The sequence below is a fragment of the Anomaloglossus baeobatrachus genome, chromosome 4 (genome assembly GCF_048569485.1).
Source record: "Anomaloglossus baeobatrachus isolate aAnoBae1 chromosome 4, aAnoBae1.hap1, whole genome shotgun sequence".
In the NCBI taxonomy this organism is placed as follows: domain Eukaryota; kingdom Metazoa; phylum Chordata; class Amphibia; order Anura; family Aromobatidae; genus Anomaloglossus; species Anomaloglossus baeobatrachus.
Genome location: NC_134356.1, coordinates 4,495,452 through 4,522,585, shown reverse-complemented (window position 1 = coordinate 4,522,585; position 27,134 = coordinate 4,495,452). Strand labels below are relative to the sequence as shown.

The following is a 27,134-nucleotide window of genomic DNA, read 5'->3' as shown; positions in this document are numbered from 1 at the left end:
CCCAGCATGCTCCCTTCTCACCCCACTCTTGTCGGTGGTGTTGTTAAGGTTGAGGTATCCATTGCGGGTACGGAGGCTGGAGCCCACATGCTGTTTTTCCTTCCCCATCCCCCTTAGGGCTCTGGGTGAAGTGGGATCTTATCGGTCTCCAGGCACTGAGACCGGGCTTCATCCACAACTCCTGTGGAGCCTGATGGATAGGAGCCGATACCGTTCAGGGACATGGCCCTGCATCTTAAAGGTACTCTGTATCCCTATGGGGACCGCGCACGGCATCACCTCAGCTTTGCTGGGTGTGCTAGTGCACCGGGGACCGCGGCGCTGACCGGGTCTATATGTGCCATTACACACTCAGCGTCGCTGAGTGTGTTTATATGTAAGGGCTACCGCACTGACCGCCGTTGCCACGGGACACTGCGGCGCGGCTGGGACTTGTAGTTCGCCAGGGACTTTCACGCGACCGCGCTTTTACGGCGGCCGCGTTTATTACTACAGTCCCCGGCTTCATTGCGGCCTAGTTTCCCTTTTTTTCTCCCGCCCTCAGCCCTGACAGGCAGGGGAAGGGCGGGACGCTGCACGGAGCGAGCAGCAATGAGGGCTGGAGTATGATTTACATGCTCCACTCCCCTCACTGTACACAGTATGAGCGCCCGTTTCGCGCTCTTTCTAGGCCACGCCCACAGCTTCCTCAGCTCGTCAGGACGCCGCAGCCATTCCTGTCAGCTCCACCGACGCTGCAGAGAGGGACATATTCATGGGAGACCCAGACACGGTCTCTGGTGGCCTCACAACCGCTTAGGCGGCTGGTAAACAGCACATGTGGTGCTAGCCCCATGGTGCTGTATTGTATGGGTACATTATTTGTGTACTGTATATAATTTACACTGTATGAGCACAGTTCTTTCTGGCTATATACCCTATTGTGTTACTCAGGGAAAACTATAGCATGGCGCCCATAAAAGGCAGGGGTGCCAAAACACAGGCTTATTATGTTGCCTGCGCCGCTTGTAAGACCCCACTACCGGCAGGTTCCACTGACCCTCATTGTGTACAGTGTTCGACCCCTGTGACACTTCCTCAGCCGGATCCTCTGCTAAGAGGGGCCCAGGGGGAGCCACCTGTTGACACTGTCCAGGTGACGGGGACTGAGTTTGCAGCCTTTAAGGATCAACTCTCTGAGACTATGGCTAAGATACTAGAAGCCTTGCAGTCCAGACCGGTATCTCAGCAAAGGGACTCTGTTGAATCATTGTTCCCTGACCCCCCTCAGTTGGACCAACAATGTCCTCACGGGGTATCTCATACATCCCAGACGGAGGGTTCGGACTTAGAACCTAGCCCCAGATCGTCTAAGCGAGCCCGCTTAGAATTTCCCTCGACATCATATTGTTTAGGGTCTCAGCGGGGGGAATCTCTGGTTGATGATGCGGAGACAGCTGATCAGGATTCTGATCCTGGGAGCGCTTTCAATCTTAATTCTCCAGACGGGGATGCCATAGTGAATGATCTTATTGCATCCATTCATCAGTTGCTGGATATTCTTCCCTCAGCCCCTCCGGCGGAGGAGTCTGATTCTCAGCAGGAGAAATTTCGCTTCAGGTTCCCCAAGCGTACACAGAGTATGTTTCTAGACCACTCTGATTTCAGAGAGGCAGTCCAGAATCACCATGCTTGTCCGGATAAGCGTTTCTCTAAGCGCCTTAAGGATACACGTTATCCTTTTCCCCCGGAAGTGGTTAAAGGTTGGATTCAATGTCCCAAAGTGGATCCTCCAATCTCCAGACTGGCGGCTAGATCCATACTTGCAGTGGAAGATGGGGCCTCGCTCAAAGATGCCACTGACAGACAGATGGAGCTCTGGATGAAATCCATCTATGAAGCTATCGGAGCTTCTTTTGCCCCAGCATTCGCAGCCGTATGGGCGCTACAAACTATATCAGCAGGTCAAGCGAAAATTGAAGCGGCCGCGCCACAAGTGGCTTCCATTACCTCCCAGACCTCGGCAATTGCGTCTTACGCTATGAATGCTGTCCTGGACTCTGTGAGCCGTACGGCAGTTGCGACCGCCAATTCGGTAGTAGTCCGCAGGGCCTTGTGGCTACGGGAGTGGAAGGCAGATTCCGCTTCCAAAAAAGCGTTTAACCGGTTTGCCAATTTCTGGCGACAGGCTCTTTGGCGAGCGCCTGGATGAAATCATCAAACAATCCAAGGGAAAGGATACATCCTTACCCCAGCCCAAGCAGAACCTCTCCCAACAGAGGAGAGGGCAGTCGAGGTTTCGGTCCTTTCGGGGCGCGGGCAGGTCCCAATTCTCCTCGTCCAAAAGGTCTCAGAAAGAACAAAGGAACTCTGATGCATGGCGGTCTAAGTCACGTCCTAAAAAGGCCATTGGGAGCACCGCTAACAAAGCGGCTGCCTCATGACTTCTACCTCCTCTAGTAGCATCCTCGGTCGGTGGCAGGCTCTCCCGCTTTTGCGACACCTGGCTGCCACAAATAAAAGACCGCTGGGTGAGACATTCTGTCTCACGGTTACAAGATAGAGTTCATCTCTCGTCCCCCGACTCGATTCTTCAGGTCTTCTCCGCCTCCCGAGAGAGCCGAGGCTCTTCTGCAGGCGCTGGGCACTCTGAAGGCAGAAGGAGTGGTGGTCCCTGTTCCTCTTCATCAACAGGGCCACGGTTTTTACTCCAACTTGTTTGTGGTCCCAAAGAAGGACGGGTCTTTCCGTCCTGTCCTAGACCTGAAACTTCTCAACAAACACGTAAAGACCAGGCGGTTCCGGATGGAATCCCTTCGCTCCGTCATCGCCTCAATGTCCCAAGGAGATTTCCTTGCATCGATCGATATCAAAGATGCTTATCTCCACGTTCCGATTGCCCCAGAGCACCAGCGCTTCTTGCGCTTCGCCATAGGAAACGAACACCTGCAGTTCATGGCACTGCCATTCGGCCTGGCAACAGCCCCACGGGTTTTCACCAAGGTTATGGCTACTGTAGTAGCGGTCCTCCATTCTCAGGGTCACTCGGTGATTCCGTACTTGGACGATCTGTTGATCAAGGCACCCTCTCTAGAGGCATGCCAACACAGCCTCGACGCTACCCTGGAGACTCTCCAGAGTTTCGGGTGGATCATAAATTTTCCAAAGTCAAATCTGACACCGGCCCAATCGCTCACATACCTTGGCATGGAGTTTCATACCCTCTCAGCGATAGTGAAGCTTCCGCTGATCAAGCAGCGGTCACTACAGACAGGGGTACAATCTCTCCTTCAAGGCCAGTCACACCCCTTGAGGCGCCTCATGCACTTCCTGGGGAAGATGGTGGCAGCAATGGAAGCAGTCCCTTTCGCGCAGTTTCACCTGCGTCCTCTTCAATGGGACATCCTACGCAAATGGGACAGGAAGCCGACGTCCCTCGACAGGACCGTCTCCCTCTCTCAGGCGACCAAAGCTTCCCTTCGGTGGTGGCTTCTTCCCACTTCATTGTCGAAGGGGAAATCCTTCCTACCCCCATCCTGGGAGGTGGTCACGACGGACGCAAGTCTGTCAGGGTGGGGAGCGGTTTTTTCTCCACCACAGGACTCAGGGTACGTGGACCCGGCAAGAGTCCTCGCTTCAGATCAATGTTCTGGAAATTCGGGCAGTGTATCTTGCCCTGAAAGCGTTCCAGCAGTGGCTGGAAGGCAAGCAGATCCGAATTCAGTCGGACAAATCTACAGCGGTGGCATACATCAACCACCAAGGCGGCACACGCAGTCGACAAGCCTTCCAGGAAGTCCGGCGGATTTTGATGTGGGTGGAAGCCACGGCCTCCACCATATCCGCAGTTCACATTCCAGGCGTGGAAAACTGGGAAGCAGATTATCTCAGTCGCCAGGGCATGGACGCAGGGGAATGGTCCCTTCACCCGGACGTGTTTCAGGAGATCTGTTGCCGCTGGGGGGTGCCGGACGTCGACCTCATGGCGTCTCGGCACAACAACAAGGTACCAACGTTCATGGCACGGTCTCAAGATCCCAGAGCTCTGGCGGCAGACGCCTTAGTTCAGGATCGGTCGCAGTTTCAGCTCCTTATGTGTTTCCTCCGCTGGCACTGTTGCCCAGAGTGTTACGCAAGATCAGGGCCGACTGCCGCCGCGCCATCCTCGTTGCTCCAGACTGGCCGAGGAGGTCGTGGTACCCGGATCTGTGGCATCTCACGGTCGGCCAACCGTGGGCACTACCAGACCGACCAGACTTGCTGTCTCAAGGGCCGTTTTTCCATCTGAATTCTGCGGCCCTCAACCTGACTGTGTGGCCATTGAGTCCTGGATCCTAGCGTCTTCAGGGTTATCTCAAGACGTCATTGCCACTATGAGACAGGCTAGGAAACCAACGTCCGCCAAGATTTATCACAGGACGTGGAAAATTTTCCTGTCGTGGTGCTCTGCTCAGGGTTTTTCTCCCTGGCCATTTGCATTACCTACTTTTCTGTCCTTCCTTCAATCTGGACGGGAAAAGGGTTTGTCGCTCGGTTCCCTTAAGGGACAAGTTTCAGCGCTCTCTGTGTTTTTCCAGAAGCGCCTTGCCAGGCTTCCACAGGTACGCACGTTCCTGCAGGGGGTTTGTCACATCATTCCTCCTTACAAGCGGCCTTTAGAACCCTGGGATCTGAACAGGGTGCTGATGGTTCTTCAGAAACCACCATTCGAGCCAATGAGAGATATTTCTCTCTCACGCCTTTCGCAGAAAGTGGTTTTTCTAGTAGCAGTCACTTCACTTCGGAGAGTGTCTGAGCTAGCAGCGTTGTCGTGCAAAGCCCCTTTTCTGGTTTTTCACCAGGACAAGGTGGTTCTACGTCCGGTTCCGGAGTTTCTCCCTAAGGTGGTATCCCCCTTTCATCTCAATCAGGATATTTCCTTACCCTCTATTTATCCTCATCCAGTTCACCAATGTGAAAAGGATTTGCACTTGTTAGATCTGGTGAGAGCACTCAGACTCTACATTTCTCGTACGGCGCCCCTGCGCCGCTCGGATGCACTCTTTGTCCTTGTCGCTGGCCAGCGTAAAGGGTCACAGGCTTCCAAATCAACCCTGGCTCGGTGGATCAAGGAGCCAATTATCGAAGCTTACCGTTCGGCTGGGCTTCCGGTTCCCTCAGGGCTGAAGGCCCATTCTACCAGAGCCGTGGGAGCGTCCTGGGCTTTGAGGCACCAGGCTGCGGCTCAACAGGTGTGTCAGGCGGCTACCTGGTCGAGCCTGCACACTTTCACGAAGCACTATCAGGTGCATACCTATGCTGCGGCGGATGCCAGCCTAGGTGGACGAGTCCTTCAGGCGGCGGTTGCCCACCTGTAGGAAAGGGCCGTTTTACGGCTCTCTTACGAGGTATTATTTTACCCACCCAGGGACTGCTTTTGGACGTCCCAATTGTCTGGGTCTCCCAATAGAGCGAAAAAGAAGAAGGGAATTTTGTTTACTTACCGTAAATTCCTTTTCTTCTAGCTCTAATTGGGAGACCCAGCACCCGCCCCTGTTTTTTTGTGTACACATGTTGTTCATGTTGAATGGTTTCAGTTCTCCGAGTTTCCTTCGGATTGAAGTTAAACCAGTTTATAATTATTTTTTCCTCCTTGCTTTTGCACCAAAACTGAGCAGCCCGTGGGAGCACGGGGGGTGTATTGGCAGAAGGGGAGGGGCCTAACACTTTTAAGTGTAGTACTTTGTGCGGCCTCCGGAGGCATAGCCTATACACCCAATTGTCTGGGTCTCCCAATTAGAGCTAGAAGAAAAGGAATTTACGGTAAGTAAACAAAATTCCCTTCGTCTGTCTATGTAGCAATTGCACAGACCTATAGTATAATTTAAAGTTGTATAGTCATGAAGGAGTTAACCAAAGATAATGAAGCCAAAATGTGAAGCTACAAACTCTTATCAGTAGTGTCCACACAGAATGTTTTAATGAACAGATGTATTGTACAAATGCTGGGAGAAAATGGGGAGTGAAAAGCACTCCTTGTTAGCTTCAAGGTTATTCATGCTGACGGTATAATTGGATCTATCTTATTAAACTAGTTCAGTTGGGGACGCTGGCTGAAAAGAGAGCATGTCTGTGTTCTTTGTCTTATATACATTGATATATATATATTGGCACTGATATACAGCTAATACGGCATCGTCTCTGGATATCCCAGACTCCATTAGCAGTCTTCAACGCAAATTCCTCTCTTGACACAGTTGTGTGCGTTTCTTCAGAAGATGCGGTGGAAGATGGGAAGCAAAATGGCACCACAATAGGCAAATCTCTTCATGGCCAAGCTTGAGAGTGACTTTTTATCCTCTTGTCCTATCAGGCCTCTAGCTTACTACCGTTACATTGATGATATTAATCATCTAGACAGAGTCTTAGGAGCAGCTGAAGACCTTTCATGGACACTTTCATCAGTTTCATCCCACCATCAACCTAACACTCACCTACTCCTGCACTGAAACCAACACCATCATCAAACTATAGAGACCTCCCTGTACAAGAAGCCGATAGACCGTCCAACATACCTGACATGGGACAGTTTTCATCCAAAACACATAAACTCTATTGTAGATATAATCGGATATGTTCCAACTCTATAGATAGAGACAATCACCTTGAGGGCCTCAGAAAGACCTTTCTGAATCAAGGCTACCACCCAAGAACAATTGAAGACCAGATGACAAGAGCCACCAGAATATCAAGAAGCCATCTCCTACATTATAAAACTAAAGAAGAAACCACCGGGTCCCTCTTGTAGTCACCTACAATCCACATCTGGAGGTGTTACGAGGATCTTCACGGAAACTACAACCATTACCGCAAAAAGATGCCCGGTTACAATCTATTTTTCCAGACCCCCCACTTCTGTGTTTTAGGAGCCCCCGAATCTAAGAAGCATCATTGTCAGAAGTTCCCTGTCCTCTCCAACAGGAACATTTCCCTGCAATCAGAAAACATGTAATATCTGTCCATTTATACTGACAACGGACAAGATTCCCAGATCACATCAGGACTACAAGATCCCAGGTACCTTCAGCTGCACCACAACAAATGGGGTGTACTTAATTATATGTACCAACTGTCCAACTGGGGGTCTGTATGTAGGGGAGACCGGACAACAGCTCAGGACAAGGATGAATTCTCACCATCACACAATTACAGAAAAAAGGATGGATCTACCTGTAGCCAAACATTTCTGTAACCACGACCCCAGCATCATGGACACGAAATTGCTGATATTGAGAGAAAACGTCAAGTTCCAGAGAGACAGGAGAGACTGGGTGTACTAACTTATGATGACCGGTGACACATGCAGAGCAGGAATGAAGGGGTCTCATGGATTCATGTCTTTTTACATCAATTAAGAAATGTGTTCTTCAGACCATCCGGGGGCGTCACAGCCCGGACCAGACCCCAATCAGAGGACAATAAGCATCTGGGGGCATCACAGCCCGGACCAGACCCCAATCAGAGGACAATAAGCATCCAGGGGCATCAGAGCCCAGACCCCAATCAGAGGACAATAAAACTCTCACACCGCTTATCTATGAACTGCAGCAATATTTACTGCCACAACTGCTTGTCCCCTTGTCATAGTGATAGTTCTGCTTCACATAACGTGTCTTATTACAGCCCCATTCTATGTCCTGTTATATATAAATGTGACTCTTCGGGTGTTATACTGACCCTGAAGAAGAGACCGGAGGAGTCTGGAGCCGCGATTATCACCATCTTCTCAGTTACCATTAAAAAGGTATCAACCACTGAGCACTTCAGGTCTTTTAAACAAACCTTTCCAAATACATGCACGTTTTAGATCGTTTTATTCTGCATTTCATGCGTAAATTTGAAGGGAGATTCCAACAAGATTTGCCACAATTCCAAGTGTGTGAAGAAATTCCTGGCAGAAAATACAGTAAAACTGCTGGAGCGGCAATTCCCCAAACATGTGTTTTTGCTTTGTCCCGATTAATGTGCCCAGCCCTGTGCACACGGCATAGTGGTGTCACACACACCTGAGAGGTAAGACGTTATTCCGGTATAGCTCCAAAAGCAAATGCTGCACTTCCCATAATGCAATGCTGTATATTTAGGCTTCTGAAGTGCAGCTCTGGAGGTGACTGCAGTTTTGGAGATGCAACTGGAGCATAAGACAGCTACTTAATTTACATAGTAATTGGGAGCTGAGCAGTGGCCCATCATAGTTCTGGGGTCAGCCCGGAGCCCCCCGACCTGCAGCAGGACCTGCTGCCCAGTCAGTTGGCTTATATCCCTATACCTGAGGCTCCTTGAGGTTGTCGGTCAGTGGAGGGGGCACCAGGTAAGTGTCAGCAGCTGCCGGAGGGCGCGGTGCTAGACCTCGCTCTGCCGGAGGGCGCGGTGCTAGACCTCGCTCTGCCGGAGGGCGCGGTGCTAGACCTCGCTCTGCCGGAGGGCGCGGTGCTAGGCCTCGCTCTGCCGGAGGGCGCGGTGCTAGACCTCGCTCTGCCGGAGGGCGCGGTGCTAGATCTTGCTCTGCCGGAGGACGCGGTGCTAGGCCTCGCTCTGCCGGAGGGCGCGGTGCTAGGTCTCGCTCTGCCGGAGGGCGCGGTGCTAGATCTTGCTCTGCCGGAGGACGCGATGCTAGGCCTCGCTCTGCCGGAGGGCGCGGTGCTAGGTCTCGCTCTGCCGGAGGGCGCGGTGCTAGGTCTCGCTCTGCCGGAGGGCGCGGTGCTAGGTCTCGCTCTGCCGGAGGGCGCGGTGCTACACCTCGCTCTGCCGGAGGGCGCGGTGCTAGACCTCGCTCTGCCGGTGGGCGCGGTGCTAGGCCTCGCTCTGCCGGAGGGCGCGGTGCTAGGTCTCGCTCTGCCGGAGGGCGCGGTGCTAGGCCTCGCTCTGCCGTAGGGCGCGGTGCTAGGCCTCGCTCTGCCGTAGGGCGCGGTGCTAGATCTCGCTCTGCCGGAGGGCGCGGTGCTAGGCCTCGCTCTGCCGGAGGGCGCGGTGCTAGGCCTCGCTCTGCCGGAGGGCGCGGTGCTAGGCCTCGCTCTGCCGGAGGGCGCGGTGCTAGGCCTCGCTCTGCCGGAGGGCGCGGTGCTAGGCCTCGCTCTGCCGGAGGGCGCGGTGCTAGGCCTCGCTCTGCCGGAGGGCGCGGTGCTAGGCCTCGCTCTGCCGGAGGGCGCGGTGCTAGGCCTCGCTCTGCCGGAGGGCGCGGTGCTAGGCCTCGCTCTGCCGGAAGTCCTAGTGTTAGATATCGCTCTGCCGGAGGGCGCGGTGCTAGATCCTGCGCCGTGTAGCTGGTGCATGATAGTAGAGCTGGTGGATAAGGAAACATCTGCAGGACCCGGGCAGCAAGGAGGGGAGAAGGACGCTGCGGCTGCAGGACGCTCCTCCGTTCCCACATCAGGACGCTCCTCCGCTGCGGCTGCAGGACGCTCCTCCTCTGCGGCTGCAGGACGCTCCTCCGTTCCCGCATCAGGACGTTCCTCCGCTGCGGCTGCAGTACGCTCCTCCTCTGCGGCTGCAGGACGCTCCTCCGTTCCCGCATCAGGACGCTCCTCCGCTGCGGCTGCAGGACGCTCCTCCTCTGCGGCTGCAGGACGCTCCTCCTCTGCGGCTGCAGGACGCTCCTCCTCTGCGGCTGCAGGACGCTCCTCCTCTGCGGCTGCAGGACGCTCCTCCGCTCCTCCGCTGAGATCTTCTGCTTCTTTTGCTTACCTCTCATTTTTTTCTTTGCTGATCTTGTCTGTGTCGTTGGTGGCAGACGCCGGCATGAGGAGCGGCACTGACTAGACGAGGCGCTGGGAACGTGGCCACCTCCGTCCTCCAAAACAACCCCATTACGGGAGGCCTCTCCCAACCATTGGTTTATCTGAGGGGTTCCTTAATCTGTCTCCACCTTCTTCTGACAGGACCCCCTTCAATGAAGAGCTAATCCCCAATATTCACTCATCCGGACCCTCCACCCCTCTGAAAAACCAAACCTATTCCTTTTCACCTTCCAAGTCGTACAGCCGACAGTCCTCCTCTTCAGACACAGATTTGAGTTTGACACCTAAGACCGGTAAGACGCCTCCACCCACGATTCACGCAGCTTATGTCCTCTCATTTCTCCTTCCTTGGTTTGTGTTTGATTTATATATTATTTCCTCCATTGCTGCAAGTTATCAAAAAGATGTCTGAAAGGTCCGAAATATAGGGGACGTCACCCCCTGATGTGTACATCTGTCCCCCGCGGCCCCTCATAGTACAGTCCTGTCCCCCGCAGCCCCTCTTATAGTACAGTGCTGTTCCCCACGGCCCCTTTCACAATATGTTGTCCCCCGTGACCGCTCTCACGGTACAGTCCTGTCGTCCCCCGCGGCCCCTCTCGCGGTACAGTCCTGTCGTCCCCCGCGGCCCCTCTCACGGTACAGTCCTGTCGTCCCCCGTGGTCCCTCTCGCGGTACAGTCCTGTCGCCCCCCGCGGCCCCTCTCGCGGTACAGTCCTGTCGCCCCCCGCGGCCCCTCTCGCGGTACAGTCCTGTCGTCCCCCGCGGCCCCTCTCGCGGTACAGTCCTGTCGTCCCCCGCGGCCCCTCTCGCGGTACAGTCCTGTCGTCCCCCGCGGCCCCTCTCGCGGTACAGTCCTGTCGTCCCCCGCGGCCCCTCTCGCGGTACAGTCCTGTCGGCCCCTCTCGCGGTACAGTCCTGTCGTCCCCCGCGGCCCCTCTTGCGGTACAGTCCTGTCGTCCCCCGCGGCCCCTCTCGCGGTACAGTCCTGTCGTCCCCCGCGGCCCCTCTCGCGGTACAGTCCTGTCGTCCCCCGCGGCCCCTCTCGCGGTACAGTCCTGTCGTCCCCCGCGGCCCCTCTCGCGGTACAGTCCTGTCGTCCCCCGCGGCCCCTCTCGCGGTACAGTCCTGTCGTCCCCCGCGGCCCCTCTCGCGGTACAGTCCTGTCGTCCCCCGCGGCCCCTCTCGCGGTACAGTCCTGTCGTCCCCCGCGGCCCCTCTCGCGGTACAGTCCTGTCGTCCCCCGCGGCCCCTCTCGCGGTACAGTCCTGTCGTCCCCCGCGGCCCCTCTCGCGGTACAGTCCTGTCGTCCCCCGCGGCCCCTCTCGCGGTTGTGTCGTCGTCCCCCGCGGCCCCTCTCGCGGTTCAGTGTCGTCGTCCCCCGCGGCCCCTCTCGCGGTTCAGTGTCGTCGTCCCCCGCGGCCCCTCTCGCGGTTCAGTGTCGTCCCCTCCCTCTCTACCACGGCCCCACTCGCGGTTCATTGTCGTCGTCCCCTCCCCCACGGTCCATCTCACGGTTCAGTGCTGCCCCCCCCATGGTCCCTCGCGCAGTATCGATGTTTGTCCTTTATGGTTACTGTAGTTCTTCCGCCCCCCTCCACCCTTGTGAATGCTGACCTCCACAATATTCCTCTACCACATTGTACAGTCTATTGTGCCCCCATTACTGGTGTCCTGACTCTTGTATCCACCCTGTCGTCTCAGTGGAGAGCCCATAATGCCCTGCACTCCGCTGCCACCACCAGTTGGGCGGTGTATACACTTCCGCCTACACACGGAGCGGTGTACACCCAGAGCGCAGAGCGGAGGATGTATGTACCACATGGCTGCTGCTCCTCCGTACCTGTCCGGACTGTTTACCCCTGAGCGGCCCGGGACCTGTGCACCCCTGAGCGGCCCGGGACCTGTGCACCTCTGAGCGACCCGGGTCCTGTGCGCCCCTCAGTCATGGTTTTGATAACTGCCCATCATTTGTCATTATGCTGCGGATACTGGTGTATAGCGCTGGTATATGGCTTTCTCCCTGGGCGTCGATGTGTATATCTGTACCTGCGGCCGGTGTATACAGGACTGTGCACTTGTTTTTCACAGGTTTAGAAATAATTTAGACACCACAATCCCCATACTAAAACAAAACAAGAAGGGTAAAGTCAGCCGGCCCAAATATCCGAAAATATTCCAATGTTTATTGAGGAACCTACAAAAGGAGATGCGTGTAAAGATATAAAAAGAGCGGAACGCGTGGGCTGGACGAGAGGACGGAGCGGAGGACAGCCATGATGCAGATAAACGAGGAGCGCAGTATATCAAGAAGCTGCATCAAGTGTGTAATCCAGGCAGCCCGTTATACCCCTACTTACCAATCATCATTACCTCCTGAAGAAGCCGTTATCAGCGGAACACACGGGCTGGACGAGAGGACGGAGCGGAGGACAGCCATGATGCAGATAAATGGGAGCGCAGTATACCAAGAGTGTAATCCAGGCAGCCCATTATATCCCTACTTACCAATCATCATTACCTCCTGAAGAAGCTGTTATCAGCGGAACACGCGGGCTGGACGAGAGAACGGAGCGGAGGACAGCCATGATACAGATAAATGGGGAGCGCAGTATACCAAGAAGCCACATCAAGAGTGTAACCCAAGCAGCCCATTATATCCCTACTTACCAATCATCATTTTCTCCTGAAGAAGCTGTTATCAGAGGAACGCGCCTTGTGCGTCTCCTGGGACTCGGCGGTTCATTAGAACACCAGTATGTTATCAGCTAACATCACATACGCTTGACCTTATCACGTATGTGTCTCTGTATCTTTCCGACTTGTGCACTTTCTGCTGTCTGTGCTTCTGTTTGCCTTACAGTGTGCACCATACCTTGGGCCGTGCCTTGTCGGGCCGTGCTTTGCGCCGTGCCTTGTCGGGCCGTGCCTTGTTGGGCTGTGCCTTGCGCCGTGCCTTTTCAGGCCGTGCCTTGTCGAACAGCCTTGGCAACATCTTGGTGGACAGCCATGCGACGAGCCTTGGTGGATAGCCTTGCGCCGTGCCTTGTCGGGCCATGCTTTGTCGAACAGCCTTGGCAGCATCTTGGTGGACAGCCCTGCAACGAGCCTTGGTGGACAGCCTTGCGCCGAGCCTTGGTGGACAGCCTTGCGCCGAGCCTTGGTGGACAGCCTTGCTCCGTGCCTTGTCAGGCCATGCCTTGTCGAACAGCCTTGGCAGCAACTTGGTCGACAGCCCTGTGCCGAGCCTTGGTGGACAGCCTTGCGCCGAGCCTTGGTGGACGGCCTTGCGCCGAGCCTTGGTGGACGGCCTTGCGCCGAGCCTTGGTGGACGGCCTTGCGCCGAGCCTTGGTGGACGGCCTGGCTCCGAGCCTTGGTGGACGGCCTGGCGCCGAGCCTTGGTGGACGGCCTGGCGCCGAGCCTTGGTGGACGGCCTGGCGCCGAGCCTTGGTGGACGGCCTGGCGCCGAGCCTTGGTGGACGGCCTGGCGCCGAGCCTTGGTGGACGGCCTCGTGCCGTGCCTTGTTGGGCCATGCCTTGTCGAACAGCCTTGGCAGCGTCTTGGTGGACAGCCTTGCGCCGTGCCTTGGCGGACAGCCTTGCGCCACCCCTTGTCGGACCGCCTTGGATTACACTCTTGATGCGACTTTTCCGCTGATGTAACATCTGTGTTTTAGTATTCTGCGCTCCGCTCCTGGCCCGTCTCCTGTGTTCTTCACCTCTGCAACCCATGGGACCCCTTTTGAATAAACATCGTATTAAAAATTGGAAACTGAGACATTTCACTGATACAGAAACAGCCGTGTGGGAAACTGGGGGAGGGAGAGACAAACTCTGCTAAAGAAGTGAGGATGTGGAAGATGGACTCATGTCACAGGTAACACTATGGTGAGACTGTGCGCAGCAACAAGACACCAGGCAGTTATGCTGCACCAGCAGGGTGTCTCCCAGGCACAGATTTCATATGATGTGGATTGATGACTCACCAAGGAATGAGCAATATTGAGGATCATGGACGCAGTCGGTCAAGGAATTGACCTCGGCAGATGACCAGCAGTGCCATCAGCTCAGAACCGGCACCAGTGGGACCAGCAACACCATCTACTGTGTGGAGAAGTCGCCTTCATGGAGGAATTGTGACCCCAAACCACCTATATAGAAATGAGCAAAGACATGGGAAACGAGGGCAGAGACACAGAAGATCTGGGGTCTAAAGACAAAGGGATCCACACAAGCCTCATACACAGAAAATCTGGGTCAAGAGACAGAAGGATCCGCACAAGCCTCATACACAAGATCTGGGGTCAAGAGACAGAGGGATCCACTCAAACCTCATAGACAGAAGATTTGAGGTCAAGAGACAGAAGCATCCACACAAGCCTCATACACAAGATCTGGGGTCAAGAGACAAACGGATCCACACAAGCCTCATACACAGAAAATCTTGGGTCAAGAGACAGCGGGATCTACACAAGCCTCATACACAGAAGATCTTGGGTCAAGAGACAAAGGGATCCACACAAGCCTCATACACAAAATCTGGGGTCGAGACAGTAGAATCCACACAAGCCTCATACACAAGATCTGGCTGGGGTCAAGAGACAGAAGGATCTGCACAGCCTCAGGCATAGAAGATCTGGGGTCCGGTCTCCAAGATGTTTGGAACAATCCCCTGCTGAGATCCTTCATAACCTGTGCAAAAGTGACATGAAGCAGAGATAGAAGTGACAGGTGGTCACCGAATACTGAGGACGGAGGAGACGGGCGGTCACCGAATACGGAGGACGGAGGAGACGGGCGGTCACCGAATACGGAGGACGGAGGAGACGGGCGGTCACCGAATACTGAGGACGGAGGAGAAGGGCGGTCACCGAATACTGAGGACGGAGGAGATGGGCGGTCACCGAATACTGAGGAAGGAGGAGACGGGCGGTCACTGAATACTGAGGACGGAGGAGACGGGCGGTCACTGAATACTGAGGACGGAGGAGACGGGCGGTCACCGAATACTGAGGACGGAGGAGACGGGCGGTCACCGAATACTGAGGACGGAGGAGACGGGCGGTCACCGAATACTGAGGACGGAGGAGATTTTTCTTCAGTCAATTTGTATTTTATTCAATGCTTAATTTACTATTAGCTCTTCTTTGTCTATACTGCAATCTTTCCAAAACTGTCTAAAACTTTTGCACAGTATTGAATACCTGTGGTGCGTGTGCCTGTGCTCTCCCGGCCTCCGGTGTGTGTGCCTGTGCTCTCCGGGGTGTGTGTCTGTGCTCTCCGGGGTGTGTGCCTGTGCTCTCCGGGGTGTGTGCCTGTGCTCTCCGGGGTGTGTGCCTGTGCTCTCCGGGGTGTGTGCCTGTGCTCTCCGGGGTGTGTGCCTGTGCTCTCCGGGGTGTGTGCCTGTGCTCTCCGGGGTGTGTGCCTGTGCTCTCCGGGGTGTGTGCCTGTGCTCTCCGGGCCTCCGGTGTGTGTACCTGTGCTCTCCGGGGTGTGTGCCTGTGCTCTCCGGGCCTCCGGGGTGTGTGCCTGTGCTCTCCGGGCCTCCGGGGTGTGTGCCTGTGCTCTCCGGGCCTCCGGGGTGTGTGCCTGTGCTCTCCGGGCCTCCGGGGTGTGTGCCTGTGCTCTCCGGGCTGTGTGCCTGTGCTCTCCGGGCCTCCGGGCTGTGTGCCTGTGCTCTCTGGGCCTCCGGTGTGTTTGCCTGTGCTCTCTGGGCCTCCGGTGTGTTTGCCTGTGCTCTCCGGGCCTCCGGGGTGTGTGCCTGTGCTCTCCGGGCCTCCGGGGTTTGTGCCTGTGCTCTCCGGGCCTCCGGGGTGTGCCTGTGCTCTCCGGGCCTCCGGGGTGTGTGCCTGTGCTCTCCGGGCCTCCGGGGTGTTTGCCTGTGCTCTCTGGGCCTCCGGGGTGTGTGCCTGTGCTCTCTGGGCCTCCGGGGTGTGTGCCTGTGCTCTCCGGGCCTCCGGGGTGTGTGCCTGTGCTCTCCGGGGTGTGTGCCTGTGCTCTCCGGGGTGTGTGCCTGTGCTCTCCGGGGTGTGTGCCTGTGCTCTCCGGGGTGTGTGCCTGTGCTCTCCGGGGTGTGTGCCTGTGCTCTCCGGGGTGTGTGCCTGTGCTCTCCGGGGTGTGTGCCTGTGCTCTCCGGGGTGTGTGCCTGTGCTCTCCGGGGTGTGTGCCTGTGCTCTCCGGGGTGTGTGCCTGTGCTCTCTGGGCCACGGTGGTGTGTACCTGTGCTCTCCAGGCCTCCGGGGTGTGTGCCTGTGCTCTCCGGGCCTCCGGGGTGTGTGCCTGTGCTCTCCGGGGTGTGTGCCTGTGCTCTCCGGGGTGTGTGCCTGTGCTCTCCGGGGTGTGTGCCTGTGCTCTCCGGGGTGTGTGCCTGTGCTCTCCGGGGTGTGTGCCTGTGCTCTCCGGGGTGTGTGCCTGTGCTCTCCGGGGTGTGTGCCTGTGCTCTCCGGGGTGTGTGCCTGTGCTCTCTGGGGTGTGTGCCTGTGCTCTCCGGGGTGTGTGCCTGTGCTCTCCGGGGTGTGTGCCTGTGCTCTCTGGGCCACGGTGGTGTGTACCTGTGCTCTCCAGGCCTCCGGGGTGTGTGCCTGTGCTCTCTGGGCCTCTGGGGTTTGTACCTGTGCTCTTCGGGCCTCCGGGGTGTGTGCCTGTGCTCTCCGGGCCTCCGGGGTGTGTGCCTGTGCTCTCCGGGCCTCCGGGGTGTGTGCCTGTGCTCTCCGGGCCTCCGGGGTGTGTGCCTGTGCTCTCCGGGCCTCCGGGGTCTGTGCCTGTGCTCTCTGGGGTTTGTGCCTGTGCTCTCCGGGCCTCCAGGGTGTGTACCTGTGCTCTCTGGGCCTCCGGGGTCTGTACCTGTGCTCTCCGGGCCTCCGGGGTGTGTGCCTGTGCTCTCCGGACCTCCGGGGTGTGTGCCTGTACTCTGAAGCTTTCCTTTTAATTTCTATCACATTTTTTCTTTCTTTCTGTTCCTCCATCCTTCTCATCCTCATTCTGTCCTTCTTCAGCTCTTATTCCTAAGGGTCCTCGAATTTTCGTGTCCCCCAGCTCCCCCTCTCTTATCTGTGAGCCCCCGAGCCTCAGCCAGTCCCGTAGCCTCCTCCTGGCCTCTCGCGTCTCCCCAGCGCTCACCGCTCCTGCCAGCCCGCGGCTGAGGAGGTCCAGGTCCTTCAGTGACGAGCTGCTGCTGCTGTCGGCTGGTAGGATCCATCACCGCACGTCTGCTGTGCTGAGCTCTCACCAAGAGCGGCTAACGGCGTGTGCACCGCTGATCACCAAACTAACGTGTGCACCGCCACCGAGTGACACTAACACCAGCGCACCCGCCGGGAGCGGCACCACGAACGCGTCATCACCGTGAGCGCGTCCTCACCGTAAGTGCGTCATCACTTGTGCCACCGCTGATCTCTGATCAGATGGTTGATGCCTCCGTGGTGTGTCTCCCTCCGGCTGTCCTGTGCTTGCCCGGGGCCTGTGCATGTCTGGGGCCCATCAGCATTTCCTTTCTGTTTGTGCAGCACATCGCACATAAGATCTGGTTATAACACTACACTGATCCACGCAGGCGCATTTACTTGTACAGCACGTGCCCCCCACCACGAGGCATCTGATTGGTCATACATCCAGGACATCATGTGACTCCCCTCCCCACCGCTGATTCTTTCCTGCCCCCCTCCCTGCTGATGCTCCCCCCCCCTGCTGACGCTCTGCTCCCCGCTGACGCTCTCCTCCCCCCTCCCCGCTGACGCTCTCCTCCCTCCTCCCCGCTGACGCTCTCCTCCCTCCTCCCCGCTGACGCTCTCCTCCCTCCTCCCCGCTGACGCTCTCCTCCCTCCTCCCCGCTGACGCTTTCCTCCCCCCTCCCCGCTCTCCTCCCCCTCCCTGCTGGCTCCCTCCCCCCTCCCTGATGACGCTTACCTCCCTGCTGACGCTCTCCCGCCCTGCTGATGCTCCCCCCCCCCCGCTGACGCTCTGCTCCCCGCTGACGCTCTCCTCCCTCCTCCCCGCTGACGCTCTCCTCCCTCCTCCCCGCTGACGCTCTCCTCCCCCCTCCCCGCTGACGCTCTCCTCCCTCCTCCCCGCTGACGCTCTCCTCCCCCTCCCTGCTGACGCTCTCCTCCCCCTGCTGATGCTCCCCCCCCCTGCTGACGCTCTGCTCCCCGCTGACGCTCTCCTCCCTCCTCCCCGCTGACGCTCTCCTCCCTCCTCCCCGCTGACGCTCTCCTCCCCCCTCCCCGCTGACGCTCTCCTCCCCATCCCTGCTGGCGCTCTCCCCCCCTCCCTGCTAACGCTTTCCTCCCTGCTGACACAGCTCCCCCCCCTGCTCACATTGTCCCCCCTCCCTGCTGACGCTTCCCCTCCCTGCTGACGCTTCCCCTCCCTGCTGACGCTTCCCCTCCCTGCTGACGCTTCCCCTCCCTGCTGACGCTTCCCCTCCCTGCTGACACAGCCCCCCCTGCTAACACTGCCCCCCCCTGCTGACGTTTCCCCCCCGCTGACGTTTCCCCTCCCTGCTGACGTTTCCCCTCCCTGCTGACGTTTCCCCTCCCTGCTGACGTTTCCCCTCCCTGCTGACGTTTCTCCTCCCTGCTGACGTTTCCCCTCCCTGCTGACGTTTCCCCTCCCTGCTGACGCCTCCCCTCCCTGCTGACGCCTCCCCTCCCTGCTGACGTTTCCCCCCTCCCTGCTGACGTTTCCCCCCTCCCTGCTGACGTTTCCCCCCTCCCTGCTGACGTTTCCCCCCCTCCCTGCTGACGTTTCCCCCCTCCCTGCTGACGTTTCCCCCCTCCCTGCTGACGTTTCCCCCCTCCCTGCTGACGTTTCCCCTCCCTCCCTGCGGACGCTCTCCATCCGCCACCCTCCCATCACCACCTCATCTGTCTGTCAGTCTGGGCCTCTGGTTTGCCGCCTCCCCGGTATCGCTGGGTCCGATGGTCCCCAGGACTCTGCTGATCCGGCACCGTTTCCTTATCTGATCGTAGCTACTAAATCTGTAGTGCTTGGGGTCTGCTATTAAAGGGCCGGCGTCCAGTCTGCTTCAGATGAAGAACCCTCACGCACTGTTTTCCTGAGCCCTGCTTGCTGTCAGTGAATTCATGCTTCTGCCGTTGTCCTGTGTAGACAGCTGAGTGTTTGTTACAATGTGACTGCCGGCAGGAACAGCCTGGAATCCAGAGCAGAAGAGGTGTGTGCACTGATACATTGTAACGGAGCCACAGGCGTGACCCCCGGAGCCACAGGCGTGACCCCCGGAGCCACGGGCGTGACCCCCGGAGCCACGGGCGTGACCCCCGGAGCCACGGGCGTGACCCCCGGAGCCACGGGCGTGACCCCAGAGCTGTGCAGCCTCAGGTCACTGACAGCGAGCAGCGGACAGTAAGTGTGTGGAGGCGATGCAGAGGCTGGCCGCCGTTCTGTGCCCCGGAACATAGTTCTTTGTATCGTGGAGGAAAGATGGCGCTCAGGACATCACTGTCAGGATCTAGCGGGGGGATGTAGCGCTAACACCGCGTCCAGCAGCGGGTGCAGTGAGTAAGTAGAGCCGCCAGCTGAAGTGACTGCGGCCTCATGTCCCCGCGGCGGGGTCCTGCCTGTATCCGTGGCTTCTTTGCTACTTGTGGTTTCCCCGCCATATAAAGTCTCGTCGTTCTCACCCGGAGCGCCATCTTTCCTCCGGATCCGGCTGTTAGTCGGCGATGGTTGTGTCCACACCGGTGGTTCTGATCACTTCTTCCGTGCCCTCTGTACATGTAATCCTCAGTTTTGTTTTGTTGGTGGCGCCCTCTAGGTATGGGCAGCGGGAGTGCAGGAAGAGAAGGCGGCGCCTTCAAAGCCCTCCTGAGGCAGCAGACCCAATCAGCACTGGACCAGCGGGTAAGTGTGATCCTCTGTAAGGGGGCGGCGCACGCTCCTGTGCTGCAGCAGACTCCTCCCCCCACAGGGAAGATTCTCCCCCCCCCCCCCCCCCGATCACTGAGGGCCCGCAACCAATTCCCCCCCACCCAGATCACTGAGGGCCCGCGACCAATCCCCCGGATCACTGAGGGCCTGCAACCAATCCCCCCCCGATTTACTCATGACCCCGCTCACAATCCCCCACCCCCCGATTACTCATGACCCCGCTCGCAATCCCCCACTGATCACCAATGGCCCTGCTCGCGATCCCCCATCACTGATGGTTCCGCTCGCGATCCCCCATCACTGATGGTTCCGCTCGCGATCCCTCCCATCACTGATGACCCCGCGTCACATCCCCCCTTATCACTCATGATCCCGCGCCTGATTTCCCCCCCCCGATCACTGATGGCCCCGCGCCCGATTCCCCCCCCCCGGATCACTGATGGCCCTGCGCCCGATCCCCCCTCGATCACTGATGGCCCCGCGCCCGACCCCCCCCCTCGATCACTGATGGCCCCGCGCCCGATCCCCCCTCGATCATCCCGGTGACCGCCCGCCTCTTGTCTCTGCAGGAGTTCCCGTTCTTCACCCTGACCTCGTTCCCGGTGGGCTTCCTCGTCCATGTTGGCGGAGTGGTCAGCGCCCGGTCAGTGAAGCTCCTGGATCGGATCCATAACCCGGGTACGTCCTGCGCTCCGCTCGCTTCTGCTGCTCGGTGTGACCCCAGGTCCTGGGGGTCCATTGTCTGCACCGGAGTGTAGTGGGGTCCCTTCCAGCATCTCCCCCATTTGTCAGTGGAGTTTTCGGCTTTGGCACTTGATGTGTCTCCCCCTGTCTGACCCCATGGAGGCAATTAAAGGGCCGGTGCCCAATCTGCTGTACTTTATGTTTTGCACCCTTCTGCTAGTCTGTAAAGCTGCGGCTCCTCGCCATTATAAGACCATTGCTTGCAGTCAGTGAATGAGCTCCTCGGATCTGTGCAGACCCTCGTCTTCAGCTATACCGCTCCTATCACAGGCTCCAGGCTGCCGGCTCCTGCACTGCTGCATTGTGCCGAATCCTCAGCTGTGTACGTGGAGCCTATATGAAGTTTCTATTCACTGACAGCAAGCTGCTCGTTTTCTGCTGCATACAGTTATTATTCCCTGGACACCGGCCCTTTAATGCAGGCCCGCTGTTTGTCCGTGTCCGGCGCTCTGTATTCCCGTCACTCCTCACACTTTTTCTTGCAGATTTTCAGCAGTTTTAGGGTCCTCCGCAACATCCACCCCCAAAACCATCGCCCTCCGCATAGGGGGGATTGTATCAGAGTCCCTGAGCGCCCGCCATAATGTCACGGGTGATGCAGATCGCGGCCCGTGGTACCGGCCATGTGGCTCCGAGGGGGTGATGCTGCTCTTGCAGTGTGTGTGGTGACTTGTGTGGATGCCGCTCTCGCAGTGTGTGTGGCGACTTGTGTGGATGCCGCTCTCGCAGTGTGTGTGGTGACTTGTGTGGATGCTCCTCTCGCAGTGTGTGTGGTGACTTGTGTGGATGCCGCTCTCGCAGTGTGTGTGGCGACTTGTGTGGATGCCGCTCTCGCAGTGTGTGTGGTGACTTGTGTGGATGCTCCTCTCGCAGTGTGTGTGGTGACTTGTGTGGATGCCGCTCTCGCAGTGTGTGTGGTGACTTGTGTGGATGCCGCTCTCGCAGTGTGTGTGGCGACTTGTGTGGATGCCGCTCTCGCAGTGTGTGTGGTGACTTGTGTGGATGCTGCTCTCGCAGTGTGTGTTGTGACTTGTGTGGATGCTGCTCTTGCAGTGTGTGTGGTGACTTGTGTGGATGCTCCTCTCGCAGTGTGTGTGGTGACTTGTGTGGATGCTGCTCTTGCAGTGTGTGTGGTGACTTGTGTGGATGCTGCTCTCGCAGTGTGTGTGGTGACTTGTGTGGATGCTGCTCTCGCAGTGTGTGTGGTGACTTGTGTGGATGCTGCTCTCGCAGTGTGTGTGGTGACTTGTGTGGATGCTCCTCTCGCACTGTCAAGGGAGGAATTTGGTTGAAGACTGCTAATGGAGTCTTCGTTTGGGATATGCAGAGACGGTGCCGTATTAGCTATATATATCAGAGCTGATATTAATGTATCAGACAATGAACACACAGACATGCTCTCCTTGAGCCAGCGTCACCAACTGAACTCGTGTATTCTATTTTTCCAGCATTAAACACATCACTTCAGCCTGAAAGATATTTACAAAAACGTCTCCATTTGCTCACACATACTGATAAAGAATAATTAGGGGGAGTGCGTATGGGCAGCATTGGGAGAATGCATGAGATCATACATCATCCCAAATAATACACTTTGAAGGCAGTAAGCGACAATGAGATTCTGTAGAAATAATACATGGGAGTATGGGATCACCCGCCTCATCCCACAAATACTACATTCCTTCTCCTGTGAATTTTACTGATAAGGCTCCCAATTAACTTAATGAATATCTCCTTTGTTCATTTATACTTTGGCTAACTTTTTCCAATATACAGCTTAGAATTATACTATGGGTCCATGCGATGGCTACATAGACAGACAGATAATTATGCATCTACATCTACATTTTGATTATTTATATACACAGATATTCTTATTACGTTTGAACAAACATACTACAGCTCAGGCGACCTCCACAGTCCCCCCTTAATAAAATATCTGTGAATATTATCAACCTTAAATTTTAAAATTTTCCCCATTTAGATATATTTTATTATTTGGGACTTATTTGTGATTTACTGCCCTTGGGACTTTAATTATATCCATATCTATATATGCGGGCTTTTTATGGGATTGTTGGTTAATTTAACACTACAGACTTTAACTCCCCCTTAAGTACTTATTTTATTCATTAAACATAACTTTATGATTTTATAGGGGCTATTAGAATTGGCGTTATTACTCTTATTAGGGCACATTATCCTGATTAAGAAAGATTGAATCTAGACCTTATTTAAAAATTAGCACATAATTAAAAAAACAAAACAAAAAGACAAAAGGACATTTGCTACAAATTGTCCATGGTCCTTCTTTCCGGATATAAAACAAAAAGCGGGGAAAGGGGTTTCTTCACCGGTTTGAGACCAAGGACCCCTAGACGAGTCCTCACCCTTTGTAGTTGGACTTTCCCATGTCTCAAGGCTCTCTAAGTCCTCTCTTCTAACTGTTTCGGCAATGATGATTTGGGACTGTACAGGTCTTTTTGTAAAGGATAAATATGAGCAGGACGCTTAGTGCAGCTCCGGTGGATCGACCCTTCTCAATGCGGGGCATGAATCCATGTTGTCTTGACTTGCCGTGGGCTTTATCGAAATTTGTGTCCTTTTAGGATTAATCAGTCTCCTGACCAAAAACCATATACTACTAACTCTGATTTAGGATCTGGAATTAGAAAATACACTTGTTTATTTCTCTAATTAGTCAATCATATGAAAATTATACGTGGTTTGCGCTAGACCAAAAAGAAAACATTTTACATTGAAACCTGTTTATTACTAAAGAGAAACAAAACACGCACTAAAGAGAAACACAACACGCACTAAAGAGAAACAAAACACGCACTAAAGCGAAACTCAACACGCACTAAAGAGAAACTCAACACACACTAAAGAGAAACACAACACGCACTAAAGAGAAACACAACACACACTAAAGAGAAACACAACACGCACTAAAGAGAAACACAACACGCACTAAAGAGAAACACAACACGCACTAAACAGAAACACAACACGCACTAAAGAGAAACACAACACGCACTAAAGAGAAACACAACACGCACTAAAGAGAAACACAACACGCACTAAAGAGAAACACAACACGCACTAAAGAGAAACACAACACGCACTAAAGAGAAACACAACACGCACTAAAGAGAAACACAACACGCACTAAAGAGAAACACAACACGCACTAAAGAGAAACACAACACGCACTAAAGAGAAACAAAACACGCACTAAAGAGAAACAAAACACGCACTAAACAGAAACACAACACGCACTAAAGAGAAACACAACACGCACTAAAGAGAAACACAACACGCACTAAAGAGAAACACAACACGCACTAAAGAGAAACAAAACACGCATTGGTTTACAACTTATTAGCTTGTTTTTTACATACCACTTGCATTATGTGGATTTTCAGCAATGATGTCGTTTTCTGCACTGGAAAGCCTCTAACCAGACCTGGAAAGAAATCTACACAACACGCACAGACTTGCATACAACGTGCTCATGATATACATCTATAATCAGTTTGCAGTCTCTAAGAATGGGTAGAGCAGGTGCAGGGTGTTTCTACGGACTCTTTACAGTTTTTCCTCATTGTTTTAAGAACGTGCTTCACAAGACCGGGTGAGTTTGCCCACCTGGGTACTGAACCCTGGCGTCACCAAAGCGCACACTGATATCCAACTTTCACAGATGTTAGTCCATGTTACCTGGGCCATCATTAAGAAGAGATCTCATGGCAGAGAAAGCTTACCACCCTTTATCCACAGACCTTCCTCAGTCAGCCGGCTCCCTGCGTCACGCACTCCACTCCTTTATTGGTTCGCTTGTTTCTGTAGGGATTTAAGAACACAAGGAGTGACAGAAGTCACTGACGTGACAGATGTCACCGAGGCATGGTCTTTATGCATGGTAAAGGACTCCTCAACTCTAGGCCCGTTCACTGCTTGTTGGTCAGCTGCACCTGTGCGGGGATCTCTATCAGCTCAGATCTAGACTTTCTTTTCGGCGTACCTAGCTTATTTGACAACAGGAAAGATCTACATCCTACATACACATTTTGACTCTTGCCTACCTCTGCTCCACCCATCTAGAGAGGCACTTACGTCACTTCCTCCTGTACCGATAGGAGGGGAGGGAGTGACTTAAATTTAGACTACCTCATGTTGTGTAAACCGTAGCATATCCAGTGCAGAATCGACCACCATCTGGTTTCATCTATAAAAACAAAAACTAAAAGAAATATGCATTAGATCATTCTTATAACAGACATGTTTCATAGTAGTCCAATAAACATGACACAACTGTTGCGAAAGAAAGGCCAGCTCTAAAGCCTATCCAATATGTCTGCTGTGCCTTTTACTGCTGGAAAAATATAATAGATATCTACTTTTCCCCCCTTTTTATGTTTTGTTTTTATATACTATTTTGGCAAAATGTATAGGTTTATAACAGCAGACAATATAATTAAACAACCGATAAATATAACCTATACTTTACTGGGAAATTTTGAAAGCTTACAACACGGTTTATAGATATTCTGTATCTACAAAAGAAAGGAAAGTAATCAATATTGGCAGTTTGTATGCAAAAATACAAAACAAAAACATAACGATAAAAACAAAAAACCTAATTTGTATATTTTAAGAAATATACTTTCCCCTGCAAAATTAATTTAATTATTTTAGGTATTAGTAGAATACTATTGATAATGTTCTGTTAAATTTTGAACTCTAAGGATTAAATAAAATCTACTCCACCAGCCGGAAAAAGCACTTGTTAGTATATAAAACACATATAGTCCTGCAAATCTCTGCAGAAGCCATTCTTTTTTTTTTTTCTCTTTTCCTCTCTCTACTTCGTCAGTTTTTTTTTTTTTTGTTTTTTTTTTTTTTACAATTTGGGATAAGTACACCCTCCCACATATCTCTGCTGGCTTAGCAGGCTTATGGCCCCCACTTGTCCTTCAGAGTACGCGATGTTAGAACGGCTGGTGGGAAAAACAGATACAAGAGGGGCCATGGACAGAACTTTTATTAAAATCACAGTAAATAACTTTTACTACAGACATTTATCCTGAAAGGCATCATTAAAACGGGTGGCCCGGGACTTGAAATCACTGCAACAAAAAAAGCAAGGAGTCCGGGGCTCCCCCCTGTGTCACTAGGGAAGGTTGGGGCAGACTCGTGGGTGCAGCTGGACTGTGGGCAGTAGTATCTTGGGAGATCTCCTGGGACTGATTTAAAGGGATACTGTGATACTCTGGGAAAAGGCACACCTGGCTTCAGGTAGATCATTACTGGATCTACAGGGAACACCTTTATTGTGGATTTGTGTGTTGCAAGTTTTGGTTACGGTTTCGAGGGTACCTGGCCAAACACTGAGATTTGGGGGCGTGACACTCTTTGATAGTGACCGGGCTGACCACAACGCCAACAATTCTGTTGCCGGCTCTGCTGGTTTTGTTGATTGGGAGCTACGTATATGGGGTTTGGGCCCCGTTGGGGCATGGGCTGTGGTGGGGGCTGCACTGGCGCGGTTGTATACACCAATTGATCTTGAGCCCATCTTTTTAAAGCGGCACAATACTGTTGCCCACTTTGGAAAGTGGTGTCATCAGTGCCTGGGGGCATTGGGAGATGGGGCTCCATTAAGGGCCAAAAACTGTCTCCTGCTTTTATCTTGGTGAGATTACCAAAGGTCTTTCCGCGCAGCTGAATATAACTGGTGGACCTGTAGCTTCTTCCTATAAAATCGCATAGGGTTAATTTTGGGATCTGGCAGGCAGGGGATTAATGCCGCTGATTGGATGGGGTTGAAAGGGACATATTTAAATGAGGGTTGTTCCTAGTCAGGTTCGGGGTAAAACTCACTATATGTCCTAGGGGAAAAAAGGGGATCCAAGGGGAGGGATTGGTAACTGGGGAGCGTGACGGCAGACTGGCCAGTGAGGGGAGAGACGGCATTGCAGGTATGGGAGGGACCAGGGGTATGGGTGTGTAAAGGGTTAAGGGATGCTGTCTACTGACTGCAGCATCTGTGAATAATTCCGGAGCTTGTCCAGAATTAGGCTGCGAAGTAGCAACAAAACAACCTTCCTGAGTGCCCCTAAAACCATCCTCAGACTCGGGTGACCTATAGGAAAACACAACATCTCCTCGCTCATCCTCTTCTTTGACCTCAATATATCTTCTGATAGCAATATCTGCGTTATTCTGTTAAACAATTCAGTATCAATCAACAAGTAATACTCTGGAAATCTCCGGGGCACGATGCACAGCGGAACGGTCTCCAGCACCTAAGGAATGCTTACTAAATCCATTCTGTGAATCCTGAGGTTTTTCAACCTTGTCTTCTCCGTTCTAAACATTTTTGCTATCTTGGTGGTATCTGGATTACACTAATATATGACTATGCGGTGTGCGTTACAGCCCGGCCGGAACTCAAGGCTACACCTCTATACTAGCTGGCAACTCCTCAGCTATATAGTAATAAGGGTATCCCGCGCTTGGAGGAGGGGTACAAAATGTATTCCCTCCGGACTTGATCAGCTGCACCAATATTTTGTATTGTCCTAATCCCTATCTTCTTTCACTGAGGATCTGTCTCATGAAAGGAGGAGGACGTACAAAAATGTACATACATATACAAGAATGTCCCGACCTCCGGACTTGGTCAACTGTATCAAATTTAATGTCCTAATCCCTATCTTCAGTCACAGGAACCCCCCCG

The 27,134-nt window shown here is 54.2% G+C and overlaps 1 protein-coding gene across 1 annotated transcript in view; it reads left to right on the top strand.

Annotated features, from left to right (window-relative positions):
* The window catches only part of C2CD5 (C2 calcium dependent domain containing 5), a 119,455-nt gene that overhangs the window by 43,017 nt on the left and 49,304 nt on the right, over window positions 1-27,134 (top strand). The window contains 4 exon segments of the mRNA XM_075343509.1: window positions 9,897-10,048; window positions 16,753-16,944; window positions 19,533-19,618; window positions 20,215-20,323. Coding sequence (XP_075199624.1) covers window positions 9,897-10,048; window positions 16,753-16,944; window positions 19,533-19,618; window positions 20,215-20,323 — 539 coding nt within the window.